At 44.7% G+C, this 17,267-nt stretch overlaps 1 protein-coding gene and 1 long non-coding RNA gene across 17 annotated transcripts in view; one reads left to right on the forward strand and one right to left on the reverse strand.

The window, feature by feature from the left end:
• Positions 1–10,541, reverse strand: part of LOC110834996 (uncharacterized) — a 358,279-nt gene extending 347,738 nt beyond the window's left edge. For 9 of the 17 annotated variants that reach the window (XM_087345324.1, XM_087345328.1, XM_087345322.1 and 6 more), the window contains exon 1: positions 9,367–10,535. In XM_087345324.1, coding sequence (XP_087201450.1) covers positions 9,367–9,778 — 412 coding nt within the window. In that variant the 5' untranslated portion in view covers positions 9,779–10,535. Of the gene's footprint in view, positions 1–9,366 lie in introns of all 17 variants that reach the window. The other 8 variants (XM_087345323.1, XM_087345330.1, XM_087345320.1 and 5 more) reach the window with 4 other exon arrangements.
• The window catches only part of LOC147874559 (uncharacterized), a 385,344-nt gene that overhangs the window by 234,089 nt on the left and 133,988 nt on the right, over positions 1–17,267 (forward strand).

The raw sequence follows: 17,267 nt of genomic DNA on the forward strand, positions 1-17,267 counted from the left end.
GCGTCATAGTAATCTGGCATAAATAATTATAATTAATGAAGGGCCTCATACAGACGTACGGAAGGAAATTACGAATCACTGGCATTATGGCACCGGCTGTACGCTTACATCACTTCCGGTTCCGGACTTATAAACTTTTACACGATCGATTTTTGTTGCAGAGGGCACACAAAAGCGTCTGGACTACGGATGTGCTCAAAGTCACTCGCGTACTGTGAACGGGGGGGGGGGGGGGGGGGGAGAGAGGCAAGCAGTTGTTCTGGAAAAAGAAAGAACGAACTCCGGTGAGCAATGGATCCGAGTTCTGTTCTGTTCATTTTGGTTTTATACGGTATGTCCACCACCGGGATTCGATCCCCGGAGGATTTTTCCTCTAGCATCTGCGTCCAGACCGACTCTGGACCCCACACAATGGGTACCGGGGTCTTTTCCCGGGGGTAAAGCTGGCCGGGGCGTGATGCTGACCATCACCCCCATCTAGTGCCGAGGTTAAGAATTAGTAGGAGCTATAACACCTCTCCCCCTAAGCTCCTACATGGAGCGTAGCGGAACAGCTTTACTTTACGTGTGAATCTTGGTCTCCGTCTTTCGGGATGTGCGTAGACATGGCGCCGATGATTTTTGGACGTGAGAGTCACAACTGACAGGATGAGAGGCCGAGACTGCACTCTTGACGAGATGGGTGAGGCGTGTAGCACAATGAAAAACACATTCAGAATGTTTTTGTACACCTGAACGGAAGAAGCCAACTGGGAAACCTCGGAGTAAATAACTGGACAATATTAAAATGGATCTTACAGAAATGACTGTCGATGATGCTGATTGGATTCATCTGACTGCGAATAAATCCATCGCAATGACTCTTGTGAATACAGTAATGAACATTCTGATGTCATATGAGACAACGAGTTTTTTTTCACAAACTGCACGACTATCAGCTTCTCAAATAGGACTCTGCTGCGTGAAATTGGGTGCATGTGTCCGTCTTGTCCACACGACAACGTCCGTGTTCCCATCCGCGCCTATGCGACGTAAGATCAACTCGGAAGGAACCGAGTTCAGAAGTCTGGACCTTGGCCTGACGTATATACATTAAAAGAAGAGAGCATTAATTAATTAATTATACGATAGTCCGGGCACATCGTAAATAGATCGGGCTTCAAGGAAGTCGGGCTAAGGTCAGGTACGGGTGTGTTCGGGCTGGGTGATGCCAGGCGGTCCTCTGGCCACGTAAAATTCTAAAATGTCGGCCTCCATGCACACCTTTAGCCCAATTACGTCCTGTTGTAATATTCGTATCAGTGACAAGGCGAGCTCGTCTGCGTTTAGGCCAATACAAACACTTCGCTGTTGTTCCCGGCTTTAGAACTTGCAGGATCGCGTAAGTGTTAAGATTGGCCGGAGCAGATGCCTTCGAAGTACGAGGTCGCCCACTGCGGCTACGTCCAACACACGCAACAACAATACCGTCTTGAAATTCATTCACAATCCTTAACATCCGCCGCCTACACGTCGTCTGTCGCCCAATTTCTCGTTTATAAAATTCAGTCGCCACGAAGTGGCATTCCACAGAGGACAGGCTCACGAGTCTCAACATCCCGCGTGCCATACATCGAGAAAGACGGCATTTTTAACATGGCAGTCTTCTGGGTTGCAGCGCCGAGTACTCTGGTAGAAATCTGAGGTCCTTCTGCCTCCATCATCAGGGCAGAAACCGTGTTAGGTTGGCAGTCCTTCTTGGTATTCTGGAGGGGCTCAATCCAAATCTTGACTCGAACAACACGATTAAAGGTTTCCGTGGTTTTCTTTAGTCGCTTAAATGAAATACCAGAATGGCGCCTCAAATCAAGCCACGCCCGCTTCCTTCCATATTCGTTCCAATTCATTATTCATTGATCATCCTTCAATGAAGGTGCGTGTCTATAATGAGAGCGAATGACAGTGCCGCTGAGTAGATGCATAAACGGGCGGGTTAAATGAAGAGGGTTTACACCATAACAGGAATAATACAAAGTATTATCCAACTGCTTCGATGTTCCTACTTTTCTCTTAGGACTGCGCATTTAAATATATCATCGTAAATTCTAATAAAATGCTCCAACGAGTTGTACACGGATTCACATTTTCCTTTGTCTTCTAATTTTTCTGTCGTATTATCTCTTCCTGCCAGACAATCTACTGATTCTTCTTTCCAAAGTCCCGAAACACCATTTTACGAAATTTCTTTTACTGTTTATGAAATGTAATATCAGAATATTTTGTGTATTAAGGAACCTCAAAATATCAGTAAACAAATTAACGTCAAATGTAGCTCAACTTCGACATTTAATTAAATCAATGAGATCTGAGATTCTCACGGCCGTGATATTGGTCTCCGGAGTTGTGACAGGCAGCTCGTGAGATCGATTCTTCTGTTTATTTCATCACGTGTTGGTCCATCGGCACACGTCAAGCTGAAAGCACTGTCAATTGACTATTGATACGAAGTGCATTAGTGACTGATGGTCGACATTGATTCACTCACTACCTTCAGTGATTTAGTGTTCACTGTCACAGGAGCCGTCCGACAGAACAGCTCGCCGCGTAAATATTTGCGAGTTAATATTCCGAAATTACACAAACAGTGGTTCTGCCCTTGAATATTTTTTTTTTGTAATTTTAATTTATATTTGGTTTTGACATGGATAAATTAAAATAAATATTTAAAATTTAAATTTGATGAAGACGACCCACACTTTCATGTTGCTTCAAGACTATTAATTTCAGGACCGTTGTTTAACATCTGTTTCCTATATATATTATTTAAATCTTGTCCGTCTAATCACAATAAATTCTTATTAAATATTAAAATATTACAATAATTAACATTTAAAATATTTAAAATATATCAAATGATGTTCTTTATCGAAATATTCGATTTACATTAGACCATAAATTCCCTTCAAATACTTAACTCCACCTCCAACAACCTCCTTTCACTTACCCTCCCTACAAAACAACCACAATCCACAATAAACACAGTTCAGTTCAAACACGGCAATACTTCCAGACAGATGTAACTCCTCTACAACTTTCATTTCTGGTATGTTTCAAAATTATATTTCATTATTTCAATATATATTATTTTTTATTTTTTATTTTATTAATATTCATTTAGTCTTTATATTATTTATATTACAGGCTGATACAAAAACAACAAAACGTTCACCCACACTAAAGTCACATTGAGCATGATGTATATATACAGAACAACATCGAGTGTGTTATCAAAATGGAATAAAAATCTGAAAAAGAACATCGTTTGATATCTGGTAAAAATCTAATAAAAATGCACGCTAGCATAATGTATGAAAATTGTATTTGAATTATTTATCGTTTTGAAGCTTTATATAATTATATACACCTGAGAATGATTCTTTTAGGAACTGAAAATGTAGTGAAACATGAAAAATGATGGTCTAATGTAAATCGAATATTTCGATAAAGAACATCATTTAATATTTTAAATATTTTAAATGTTAATTATTGTAATATTTTAATATTTAATAAGAATTTATTGTGATTAGACGGACAAGATTTAAATAATATATATTCATTATATCACAATATGACGCAACTTTACCATCTCATCTGTTTCCTGTTAGCCACTTCTAATTTTCGAACAAGCAATTTGTAATTAATCAGTAGTCTGATTTTAATGATAACTGTAAATCCCGTAAACGTACGTCACACAGACCCTAAGAATAAACTAACAGCACAGAATTGTTCTTGGTAATGCAGCAACTATTGCACTATAGATAGTTATTGTCTAGCGGTTAGAACGCTGGCCTTGTAATCCTGGGGTCTCGGGTTCGATTCCCGGCGGTGCCCGAATTTATAACTTGTGTTGGGCAAGGCCGTGGTCTAGGCAACACGGAGTTTTCCTCCGTGGCATCCCAACAATTACTCCATTCACACACAGAAGAAGGCAATGGCAAACCACTTCTGGATCATCTGCCAAGAACGTATATCAACAGGTCCCAGTCCGAGAAAAGGATCGAAGGATCCTGTTCATATGGACCTGTCGTCAGACAGAACAATAAATAATAATAAGATGAGGTGGTCTAGCGGTTAGAACGCTGGCCTTGTAATCCTGGGGTCTCGGGTTCGATTCCCGGCGGTGCCCGAATTTATAACTTGTGTTGGGCAAGGCCGTGGTCTAGGCAACACGGAGTTTTCCTCCGTGGCATCCCAACAATTACTCCATTCACACACAGAAGAAGGCAATGGCAAACCACTTCTGGATCATCTGCCAAGAACGTATATGAACAGGTCCCAGTCCGAGAAAAGGATGGAAGGACCCTGTTCATATGGACCTGTCGTCAGACAGAACACTAATAACAATAATAATAATAACCCGAGCTACAAACACATTATTTGTGAATAAGAGTGAAATTTAAGCAGCCTCTTTCCATCGAGAAACTTCTGTTCCGTAATTGAACCTGCATTTAAAGGACTCAGATATTAAGTTGATAATTCCATATTATGAGGACGAACTAAGTAACTGCATGTACCACAGTCCTTCAGAAATTGATAGTCGCCCAAGTTTCTAGACTCTTCCCTCCTTCTGTAGAAGTGGATGTTCATTACAGTGTTCACAACAGCCCGCCCTCAGTCCCTGCCCTGAGCCAGTGGTACCCGTAGGCGTGCAGCGAACGTGAACAGCTCGAAAATGGCCTGTGATTGGTTGCTGTATTTGTAACGATATTCAACCAGGTATTCATTTTTACTGACTTGTGCTCGCATTCATGAACTCAGGAGTTGTGAACGTCTTGCTACAAGGAGTTAACCCTGAGGACGCAGGTTTCATCACAGGAATACCAGAATGGCGGATAGACAAATTATTGACGTCGGACCAAACAAACGTCGTTCATTGCAGACTTCGGAATTACACGCGCTCTGATTTCTTAAAACATGAGAAGGGAATGAACAGAATGGCGGTCGGCGGAAATTTGTTCCCGCGTTGTAAAGTTTCAGAAACTTTGGTCGTAACACTCGGCACCCAATTTCGCCTTAAGTTGTGTCTGAATGGCAGTTAAAATACAAAACTTGGTTTATTTCAGTTCGTATTACCTCGGTTTCAACAGCTTTAATATTTGGAGGGAGCCCACCCCTTGTCGGCTGTTCGCTGCTGTCTTCCTCCATCCGCAATCTGAGGACGCAGATAATTAAATTTGGGATGATTTTTGCCAGGCACTTCAAGATCTTGCGTCTTCCCGTCTACTGTCGATACAGACCCATAATTCAATACTTCGTTTTGTGTAGGTCTCCAAAATTAGGGGGAACGCAGTTTAAGGATATTTGAAAATGAGGTGCAGAGGAGGACTTCAGAAAATTGCATATCGAGAAGCTTCATGGGCGGTTCAAGTAACACGCATGTGGGATATTAGAAATGCTTGCAAAATTTTGTTCGGAAGACACTGAATGGAAGAGACCGCTCGCTAAAGGCGATGAGTACATGTTGGAATAATGTTATAATGGACCTTAAGAAAATATGGCGAGTCTGTCTTGACTAGATTCACGGGGCTTAGGGCAGGGTCCAGTGTGGGGGCTCTTGTGGACCTGTTAGCTCTTCAAGGACTCTGCCCCATGGCGTGAGTGGTGAAGGTCCGGACCGAAACTCCTAAGAGGACTTGTAGAGAAATGCGAAATACGCGAACACGAGCTGTGACCTAGTACGCACAAGCGCGCACTAACGCGATACATACCAACGTAACACTGAGCCCGGATTCCTTGTGATCATGTTGGCATACCTGACGGGTTCAGTCAGACGATGCTATTGATTTCGAATTGATTGAGCTTGTTTATAATTAATTAATCTTACTTGCTCAAGGCATTTTGAACTCGGCTGATTGCTACGATGTTTTGCCAAGTACGGCCTATATGTCGTGTTCAGTTCAATGGTAGGATGAACTGGTAAGGATTTAGAAGGAAGCGATCGTAGTCTTACTGTGCGTTAGTATCCTGGACCCAAAAGCCGCTAGTCTCTTGAACAGCGCTGACAATCCTTGAACTCGGCGTTTCAGTTGCTGGAGTGGAAAGTCCGGGGTTTTACCAAGACATTCCCTCCGTCACCTTTAGTTAGTGTCAGTAATGAGTGCGTTGCGTTTACAGCACAGCGCGATTTCTTACAAGCAGAATGGCGTAACTGGCTTTGAACACACGACAACCGGACAAGTCGATTTAAGCGGCAACCACCCACATTTACATTGAGAAAACCACCGTTTCGAACCCCGGCTGAGGCACTGAATACCTAAACTGAGGTTGATCGTCGTTTCTCTGTCCCTGCAGGAAGAATCAATTGGTTCTTCAGAAAGAAACTTTCCCAACTTTAGAACGCTGGTCAGCTGATGTCCTAGTATTCGTCAGGAGATGACTGAGGAACGCCACGAGGGAATCTGTGTGTCTGTACGGTGACCAAGCCGAGATTCGATCCGGGCGTTTCAAGACTTGTGTTCGTTAACCATTCGATCAAGTTCATAGGCTAGACGTCTTTCTTTAGAGCCGAAATTGCAGAATTGTCTTCCTTTCGGTCTGTATTTAAGGCTGATGTGAGACCTGAATAAAAATAAACTTCAGAGTTTCTGACGCTTTGCCAAATGAGCCTAACTGATTCCGTAAAACAGAATATTACAACGAACACTCCCGCTCACATGCACGTAGGGAGGCGTCCGTAGGTTATCATGCCCTTAAACGTCGCCTGAATTGGTTTTTCGAAAATCCTCTCAGTGCAGTCGCGTCTTCAGGAAATCGTTTTTGTTTCCGGGACGTGACGACACGCACCCATTTGCACCTCTGACCCCAAATAACAGCCCAACTCTCTCCCAGTGTCACCATGGGTACATTATTTCTTTCGTGCGTAAGTGGTGTATATATACAACTGAATATCCCAGGGAAACAAAACGGAATGAAGCTGAATCGGACGAGGATATAATTCCCACTGGTACGTTTGTATTGTAACGGCCGGGGCGACACGTTACCGGGGGATCCCTTTAGAACTATGTGGGGAATGACACACTTATACGTGCATTGGTGTCCGAAACCGAGGGCAGCTGCGAGTATATTGAACATGCAGCCCCGACGAGGGGTGGTCCTAAAGCTTTGGGACTGGCCGTAAAAATCAAAACGTTGCGGGACATTGCATGGCAAATATTTTAATGCAGCTGATAAACACTTCGGAAATGTGGCCAAGTTTTTGTCGTTGCAACGACGGAAAAATATTAAAAAAAATGCGTTTTCAAAAATATAAAATAATAGAAGCCTGAATTTAAGGAAACTCGGAAGGACCCGGGTGTACGTAGGATAATATTAAAATGATGTGTTGACTGGATTAAACTTCCTCAGGCACGAGGTTTGACGTTGGAGGACTTCACAGCGCACAAAACACAAAGCGGAGCAGGTTGTTTAACCACTGCGTTTCAGCTAAAGAGGTTGCGATGAAGTACGACGCCGAAGACTTCGGAAGGCGTTGGTCGTGGCCTGTGGCAAAATTCGACGGGAGAGAAACTAACCCGGTGTCCTACGTGAGCGACTGAATGCGAGCGGTGCGAGTTGCGTGGGAATATCAAACTGTCTGTTTGTGTGGCGCTGTCCTATGTTACAGCGAAGCGGTCGGCGGCCAAAGTCCGAGATCAAATATTTTGATACTTTCGCGCAGTTCGCTGCGCTGGCCAGTAAGGCGCATGCGTAGGAAGGCCGTGTGTTTCTCTCACGTAGGACACAACAAGCGATGACACCCCGTGCTGCTTATGCAGCTCGCTTCTTATCGCTCACGTAGGACATTGCCTTAAGCTCTCATAATAGCCAGCACCCCCTCCCCTCCCCTCACACAGTACTAGTAGTTCGGTGCATTGCCGCTGCGGCAGTGTGCTCGAAATATTACCCAGAGTTCAAGCAGAGTTGTTTTAAGGACGGTGAGTGGACCTTAGGGTTATCAGGCGCCCCCTGGATCGATGTCATTTGAAAGCATTTTCAAACAGTAAAGAGGAAAGCACGTGGCAAATGACAGAACAATATTAGTGTTAAGCGAAAGTGGATTAAGTGACCACTTAAGCTGCTTCAATATCTATGATGTTGATTCTTCTGGTTGTATTATCGCAAAGTTTGTTGTGAAAACAGTCTAATCGCTTAATTTAAGCTAGAAACTTGAGTGCGAATTGTGTAAATCTCGTGCTGTGAAACTGTTTCGAAAGCAGATGTTTTTTTTAACATTTCCTGGATAATTGAATCGATAATTACTTTTCAGTTTCATGTAACTGCCTGTGTTGGTTAAACATTTCGTCAATTACGCAAACAATAGTGGCAGTCAGGCACTTCGCTCGACTCCATCCATGGAATCTGAAAGCTGTCGATCGATGCTCGAATGTTTGATTTTTTACGGGGAAATGAACTCGGCTCTCTAGCTAACAGCTCGTCTCTGCTTAGAAAGTACGCGTAGAGGATACGATGAACACCATACGCCCTGAATATGTTTACGTATTCCAGAAGACGGGCACTTTCATATTCGCTGCGAGATCACGAAGTCTCAGAGCAAAAGCGGGCTAAATCAGATTAGTGTTGCATTGATTATATTAACTCCGTTGAACACAGGCTTTGAAGAGTTCCTGGGCAAATTATTTTGAGTGAGTGTTAATCGTAAAGTTCCTTTCCCTACTAAAAAAAAAAACCAGGAGCGTATTCGACGAGTCGTACTCCAGTGGAGTGCCCATACTTTGCCAAAACATTCTTAGTGAGTCTGCACACTTTCTTTGCTTAAAATCTTGATCGACGCCGTAGCAGATGCAACCCCCGCCACTTCCCAGTAAAAGTTACGGTTACCACAGAAATTGTTTTCTTTGTAATCACTGACGTACGAAATTTGAACCATTATGTTTCAAATGAAAGCTTAAATTCTCCCTAGAACTTTTAGTACGCTTCAGAACCCGACACAAAATACCAAGAAACTCAGTTGAGTTTCCTATTTGGGGGGGGGGGGGGGGTTCCCCTCTTCTGCGTTCGTTCTGAGCAGTTGTTGTTTCAAACAGCAGAACCACAGTTTGGCCACCAAGCCGTTGCCTGCAATGCAGTAAGTCCTGCATTCTGTGCGTCTCGCAATTTAACGAGCGTTCCTTATTCCTGATTGGCTGAGCCTACGCTACCCGTGTTCGGATTCTCGTTTCTAATTTCTGTGGAACGTGACCTCGGCTCTTCTGTGAGGGAGAAGGGAAATACCTTCTAATTCCCACGAGACTCCGGTTCATTACGTCTAACCCGCGCTCCCCGTGGGACATAGAAGTACTTTCTGAGCCTTGCCAGGTGCTGGCGAGTGACGGTGGTGATTCTCCCTACCTGGAGGACAGCTGCATTCCGGAACTTCTCTCGGTGCTCGGGCGTGCTGCATGGAGGACGCTGCCACGTCCATGAGGAGGCGACGCCCGCTGGCCACCTCGCTCCTCATCCTCTGCTGGAAGCGGGCCTCCACTTCTCGCCGGAGCCGCTCCACCACGACGTCGCCGCCGCCACCGATCGTGGCCCTCATGCCCGCGAGCTGCGTCTCCAGGGCCCCGAGCCTACTCTCGAGTAATGTCTCCCTGTACGAGAAGTAGCCGCTCGCCGTGAGGCTGAGGGCGCACAGCGCGCACACGAGCACAGTCACACTCGACGACGACGCTGTCGATAGCAAAACGCGTTTGTCGCTCGCCTTAGAAGTCATTTTGACACCTCTCGGCCCTTCGGTGATACCAAACGCATCGGATTCCATTTTCCCTGACTCAGTTCCCGCGCGGAGGCTTAGGCTTATTTGAAAATACGACCTCACGATTCTCGCCAAGGAACATGGTTTGTACTTGTAAACTACTTGGACGTCTCTCACTGACAGGAGAGTTGTTAAAAATAGGTATCTTCAAAACTTCCTGAGACTACTTTAAAATTCCTAATATTTATTAATCCAAACTACGTAAATGACAACTACTTAAAATAGACGCTAGGATATGAACAAACTGCATTACATGCATGAGCAAATGTTATTAAAGTTATGGATCGCGGAAAATAATACTTTGAAAACTTATTTGTTCGATATCATGTCGTGAATCCACGCTTTTGTTGTTATACGAGTAGTCACACTGGTTCAGCACAATTAATTTACATGTCCACTCGAACGTAAACACGCGCGAACACCCACACGGACGACATTTCCTCTGTGTTACGAAGCACACTTGTCACCGCGCGTACACCAAATTACTATTTCCTGTCCAATCTCGAGAGCCGCTCGCTAGTTTGGACGGGACATCTGCGCGCGTGGAAAGAACACTTCACTTCCACATGATGCTTGTCGTGTGAACGGATCGCCGGTGCGGTGTATTTACGTGTCATTAAACCACTCGACACAGGCAAGGAACATGGCTTGCTTGCTTGCAGGTTGCGTGAGGTGAGTGGCTGTGAAGCACAAAGGCGCACGCGCACGGCCGACGTGTTGCTCGTTCTGTCTCTCAGCGCCAACTGTCGCTCTACGGTCGGGATGAGCCCGCAGATCTCGAGGACCATCACCGTGGCCGGCGGAGGATGCACTTCGGTAACGCTCGGCAGTGTTCGACATGCGTGTTGGGGCGAGGGGACTGGGGCATGTCTCAAACACATTTTCTATCCCTGGTATTGTTTCAGCCAAAGGTCGAAACTTACACATACGTTCGGGAATATCGTCATGTTTGAGGCCCCACGCAGCAGTCGCTAGTGCGCACTGACTTACGTCAATCACCAAACTGGACAATCCTGATCTCCTTCGTGGTAACTGTGAATCGTGTTTCCTTTCTGATCTGACTCGAACGTCGAGACACTACCTCCGGCATTGGCCGCGTGTACCAAGCCGCCCGCAGCAAAATCTGCGTAAGAAACTAAGGAAGGCAGAATTCTGTTAGTGTTTCGCCGTATGAGTTTTTTTTATTTTTTGGATGGGGTTAAAATACAATATTTATTAACCGCCCTTTATTCGTAATATTAGTAATTTGAAAGTCGCGGTTTTTCTGAAGCAAAAGTCGGTCGTTTCAAATAGAAATGTCATTTTCTTTGCCCTCACAACCTCCTCCCCCCCCCTTCCAACCTAAAAAGTTTGTGACTTCTGGTGTACAAGCGCTGAGAAATGCAAAGACCCCCCCCCCCCCAGTCAGAAATGCTGGTTCTCGCACTAAAGCTCAGTCATGTTTCGGTGGAACACAACGTGAACCTTCACCGTCTGGAGGTTGATCGACGATTTTGGTCAGGTATTTCTGACAAGTAGCCACGGTGGTCTAGCGGTTAGAACGCTGGCCTTGTAATCCTGGGGTCTCGGGTTCGAATTTATAACTTGTGTTGGGCAAGGCCGTGGTCTAGGCAACACGGAGTTTTCCTCCGTGGCATCCCAACAATTACTCCATTCACACACAGAAGAAGGCAATGGCAAACCACTTCTGGATCATCTGCTAAGAACGTATATGAACAGGTCCCAGTCCGAGAAAAGGATGGAAGGATCCTGTTCATATGGACCTGTCGTCACACAGAACACTAAATAATAATAAGATGAGGTGGTCTAGCGGTTAGAACGCTGGCCCTGTAATCCTGGGGTCTCGGGTTCGAATTTATAACTTGTGTTGGGCAAGGCCGTGGTCTAGGCAACACGGAGTTTTCCTCCGTGGCATCCCAACAATTACTCCATTCACACACAGAAGAAGGCAATGGCAAACCACTTCTGGATCATCTGCCAAGAACGTATATGAACAGGTCCCAGTCCGAGAAAAGGATGGAAGGATCCTGTTCATATGGACCTGTCGTCAGACAGAACACTAAATAAATAATAAATTTCTGACATCCATTTCGGGATTACTCCTTGTTTCGTTGCCTTATGTCGTTGTTTTGCGCAGGGCTGTCCAACCTGCAATTACTTTGCATTTGAGTAGCCGTGATTCTTCTGTAAATTCATGAAGCCATGTTCTTCTTAAGAACCTGATAGTGGTTAAAAGCGCCGCTCTTATGGAACTAGAAAGTTTCGTAACCTTATTCACCGTAATCCGACATTCTGAGCCAGATGAATTCAATGCACACATTCCAATCCTGTTACTCTGAGATCCATATATATATGGTGACGTAAAATATATTTAAAAGTCTGTAAATTTTAATCGAAACAGTTCCGATGTCCCTAAGCTAATTATTTCAGTCAGAGACTTTGTATTTATAAAGAATCATTATACAGAGATCAATTAGGTATGGGAAATGTCAAAGATATTTCGTTGTGTCCGAAAATAATAGACTTCCAATTTTCTATGTTTGTTTAAAGCGTGTGGGGGAAAAATCAAATATTTTTTTCGTGTAGGAGGAAAACATAATATAATAGCAAGAATTACGTCTTAGAGAACTTCTCAGTGTTTACTTTGTATCTAATAATGTTATGGTGCTCAAATGACCTACGGTGATGAAGGTTGAGTATGTAGCACGCATTGGGATGCAGTTTGTAATCGGAAGACCTAAGCGTAAAAGATGTAAAGTAAAGTTTGTCCCACTAAACGCCATGTAGGCACTTGGGGGGAGTGGTGGTATAGCTCCTCTCTTCCTTGACCTCGGCACTAGATGGGGGTGAGTGGTCAGCATCACGCCCCGGCCGGCTTTACCCCCGGGTAAGGACCCCGGTACCCATTGTAGAGGAGGCTGGGTGGGCCCCAGAGGCGGTCTGGACGCAGAGGCTAGAGGACATTGTGTAATATTAATGTGGATCTTCAGACGCGGGTGTCGACTTGATATCTGGTTCAGTGTCGCGCTCAAGTTTCGTAAATGACTAGCAATTTATTGACGAGCTAAGCGAATATCAACTTCTCGTCACGAAAGACTCTAAAATGTAGGAACTAGGAGTAGTCCTGAGCCACTGATAAGAGCCCTCGACGTTCTTTTATTTTCCTCCTTTTGTCCGTTAGAACGCGGATGGATTATGACGCACGTGAGCACAAAACATCCTTCTGAAGAAAAAATGGCACAACTTGTTCGTAACCGGGAAGAGACCAAACATTTCGATATTTGGATGGTCCCACTGATGATGACCTCTTGAGGTTGAAACGCGTATGGCAAAAGTATCTTTTTATAGTGTTAATAGTTTGTTTGTTTGGTTATTTTATATATAACTCGTCTGTGTTCAGCTAATCCTCTGAACAGGCTTGTAGTGTTTTTTGTTGTTGTCAAAATCGCTGCCTCCTGCAGAACTCCGACCCTGATAATTCTGAGATGGTATTCGTCAGGCACTCCTCTGCTACTTTATACTTAAGACGGAAACAATTATTGACGCCACAAACATGATTCGAACCCGTGACCTCTCCTCGAACAGCCCAGTTCTCTCTTGGTCAATGGTGGAATTTTAATGTTTTTACGTTTTGTCTGTGTTTCGCCGTATTTATTACTGCCTTCTGAAGTATTCTTAATCTGTGCCTTGTTTCTGTCAGTATATGTGCATTCCATATTGCAAAGAAATGCATATGCAATTTATTGCATGTAAATGCTTGCAAAATATCCCAAACGTGACTCGGTGTGCCTTCACATTCTTTTTCTGCGTCAGAGGAAGGCGTTGGCGCGAAGAGCAGATTCAACAGGCCTGAAGTTCGCGCCTTATAATTAATCCAAAGACAACGGGTCTTTGTAAGATACAACAGGACCGTTTGGATGGGGGATTGTCCCTAAGGAGACGTTTGAAATTTTTAGGCAGCAGACGGAACATCAACGCCACTTACCGGATTCGAACCGGATGTCCCAGCGCCCTGATAGTCTAAGATTATGAAGATTACCTTCAGCGTAAAGACGATGACAACTTGTTTCTTATTTTACTGTATCCTGTTTAATTTCTGTGGTTTGCTAGTGCAAAGAGAACGTGTGTGAGGATGGTCTCGTATTACTACATCGATTCTTGTAGGTCGTAGAAGTTTCACCGGGATCTTCTTTGGAACCTCCCGCCATTGGCGCTGTTTCAATTGCATGGAATTTGCAGAACCGAATGCGATTGTGAACTGAGGGCAAGGGCTTAGACACAGGCGCATTTGCTCGGTCGAATGTAAGAGAATGAGGAAAACCACTGAAACATTCAGTCAGACTAGCTGGTAGCCCGGTCTCGACTCCGCCGTGAAACTCCCTGTCCTGTGACGAACCAGAACGTTCATAACCTCCTTAACAACATTTTGCCCCTAGTTCATATCCTGGAGTATTTTAATTCGAAACAGCACGTGATACAAGCTACACGAGGGTAGATAAGAACGCCAAAGTGACAGACAGACAATGCGCCTGTCATGCACCACGGCCCTATTTTTAAAAATTTTTGTGTGAGAATATCGGCAAGATAGGAGGAGCGCGTTAAGCCCTGCGGTATTCCTGCAGGAAAACGGTACCCCATCCTCAGTACTGCACCCGAGAGAGCAACGCGCGAGATAGTTAGGCGGTGGAGGACTTGGGAGGGAGGGGATGAGGTCTCGGAGGAAAACTGGCGTGACCAGACTCCGTTTTGTCTGTCCGAATATTTGCGTGTAACAATTCGAGAATCGCTGAACGGATTTTATCGGTAAGACTTAGATAGAGTTAGTCTAGTGACAGAGACTAGCTCTATCTAAGGGACCCAACAGAATAGGTACCTCTCATCTGAAGACGGAGACAGAACCAGCCTCCGAAACGTCGTGGTTTTAAAGAACAGACGATGGAAAAAGTCCTGACAATGAATAATTTTAAGTTTAAACTACCGCCGTCAAAACCCTTTAGAATTGAATGAAAGTAACAATTTGGAATAGTTCACAGATCTTAACCCTTTGAAGCCGAAGATCGTCAGAATATTATTTATGAATTCAGTCCGTACCGCGAAGAAAACGCTACACCTCACCATTACGAAAATCAGCTGGTTAACCCTTTGAAGCCGAAGATCGTCTGAATATTATTTATGAATTCAGTCCGTACCGCGAAGAAAACACTACACCTCACCATTACGAAAATCAGCTGGTTAACCCTTTGAAGCCGAAGCTCGTCTTCATAATATTTACGAATCCAGACCGTACCGCGAAGAAAACACTTCACTTAACCATTAGAAGTCGAATCAGGCGGTACCACATAAGATTTAACAAAAGAACATCCCGGTCGAAGCCTTAATAAGAAACGAAGGTACTCCGTTAAACATCGTGTGTCTCCACGGGTAGCCTATTTACAGGAGACGTCTCGGGATGTTATTATGCTGATCTTTGAGGAAACGAGAAAATATTTGCTCCTAAAATACTTTGCCATTCGAAGCATGTTCTCCTGAGTTCAAATTAGCATGGGCCCAAACTCTGTGTTCAAATGTGCAGGGAGATCTGGTCATAAGAGGGTCGACTTCCCCGCTGATGAAACTTCGGATAAAGCCCGGCCCTTTGCATGTTTGTCAAGATTACGGGCTTCTTCTGTAATTGTCTCCTGTACCACAGCCACCAAAGATCTCGCACCTCGGTCTCCTGCTCAGGGGTGGACACACATTCCTCCCGTGCTTAGATGAGAAACTCTCGCCTTTGATGTGACAGAATAACGTACGAGAGGCGTTGATTGGCTGAAAATTGAAGTGGAACGTAGCAAAGCTACGGCTAGCTCTTGTAGTGTTGATAAGTTCACTGCAATGGCTTGACAGAGCTCTCCCGGAAGTTTTTCGATACATTATACGAGGTGCGATCGGAAAGTTTCAAGACTGCGCCTATAAAAACCCGTACACTTATCTCAGGTATTAAATTCATCCATCACCCTCGAAGTAGTTCCCCTGGGAGTGAACACAACGATCCCAGCGCCGCTGCCAAGCCTGGAAGCATCCCTGGAAATCTTTCTTTGTCAGCCTGTCAAGCACCATCTGCGATTCTGCCTGAATCTCTTCTATCGTCTCAAATCTCCTTCCCTTTAGCTGAATTTTCATCTTTGGGAAGAGGAAGAAGACACACGGCGAATAAGGAGGGTGCGGGATGACGGCCATGGTGTTTGAGGCCAAAAACTGCCGAACTTTGAGGGCGGTGTGCGCTGGCGCGTTGTCATGATGCGTCGCATGTGGAGTTCTTCCTTTAGAATCAGCTGACAGGTCCCATAGCCTATCCCAACAATGTCGCACAAGTCGTTGACGGTACGACGTCGATCTTCGTGAATGGCCTGCCGAATCTTCGTAACATTTTCGGGCGTTGTGCTCGAAGATGGTCGTCCAGAACGCTCGTCATCATCGACAGAGGTTCGGCCATTTTTAAAACGTGAATGCCACACAAAAGTTTGTGCACGACCCATTGCGGACTCCCCAAATGCTTGCTTTAGCATTTCATAGGTTTCCGTAGCCGTTTTGGCGAGTGTTTGGCAAGAGATTCTGGCAGAATCGCAGATGGTGCTTGACAGGCTGACAAAGAAAGATTTCCAGGGATGCTTCCAGGCTTGGCAGCCGGCGCTGGGATCGTTGTGTTCACTCCCAGGGGAACTACTTCGGGGGTAATGGATGAATTTAATACCTGAGATAAGTGTACGGGTTTTTATAGGCGCAGTCTTGAAACTTTCCGATCGCACCTCGTATATTCTGCACGTGCATAAACACAGAGCGCCTTTGAAAGTGGAGTAGCCCTATCCAATCTTGTTTGTTGTCAAAACTGGTAACGTGAGTATTAGTGAATGTAGCGATCGTAAATTTTGTAGTAAAGCACAACGGAAGAGTGGAAATGTAGCAAGTTCCAAGTTCGAGCAACTTTCAGTTTCCTGATACTTCATTTTCTGGTTTTAAATTATGTTATTACACGCGTAAATGCGTTCTACACACACAGACGACAGCTCCCGAGAAGTGCGTTGCTTTCTCTGTCGAACAGTGCACTTAAAACGTGGAGATGCCGTGAACGAAATTAGAGACGGAAGTCAGATCGGGTTTTCGTACTGACCAGCACTGACAGACAGCCTAGTTCTTGCGGAGGCATCCGCGCTCCAACATCCTAGCACTGCCCTCTGACCTTTCCTTGTGACTTTGCATACTTCGTTGGCTTCGATGTTCGTTTTTTGCTGACAAATCAATTATTTCAGATTCATATTTTACGCTGAGTCAACAACTCTTCCCCGTTATCCTTGGATCGATATTCAGCCGAATCGGCTAGCGAATGATGGAGTACTCTAATCCTGGGGAGAATTCGTGACTGCACTTCAGTCAGATTTTAACAGTGACCGTACCAAATATTTACACCGCACGGATCTTTAAATTGTCATATTTCCTCCTTAAATATTCAACCATA

The sequence above is a fragment of the Zootermopsis nevadensis genome, unplaced genomic scaffold (assembly GCF_977971745.1).
Source record: "Zootermopsis nevadensis isolate Lab colony 2312 unplaced genomic scaffold, Znev_1.0 Znev_ptg000008l, whole genome shotgun sequence".
Classification (NCBI taxonomy): Eukaryota; Metazoa; Arthropoda; class Insecta; order Blattodea; family Termopsidae; genus Zootermopsis; species Zootermopsis nevadensis.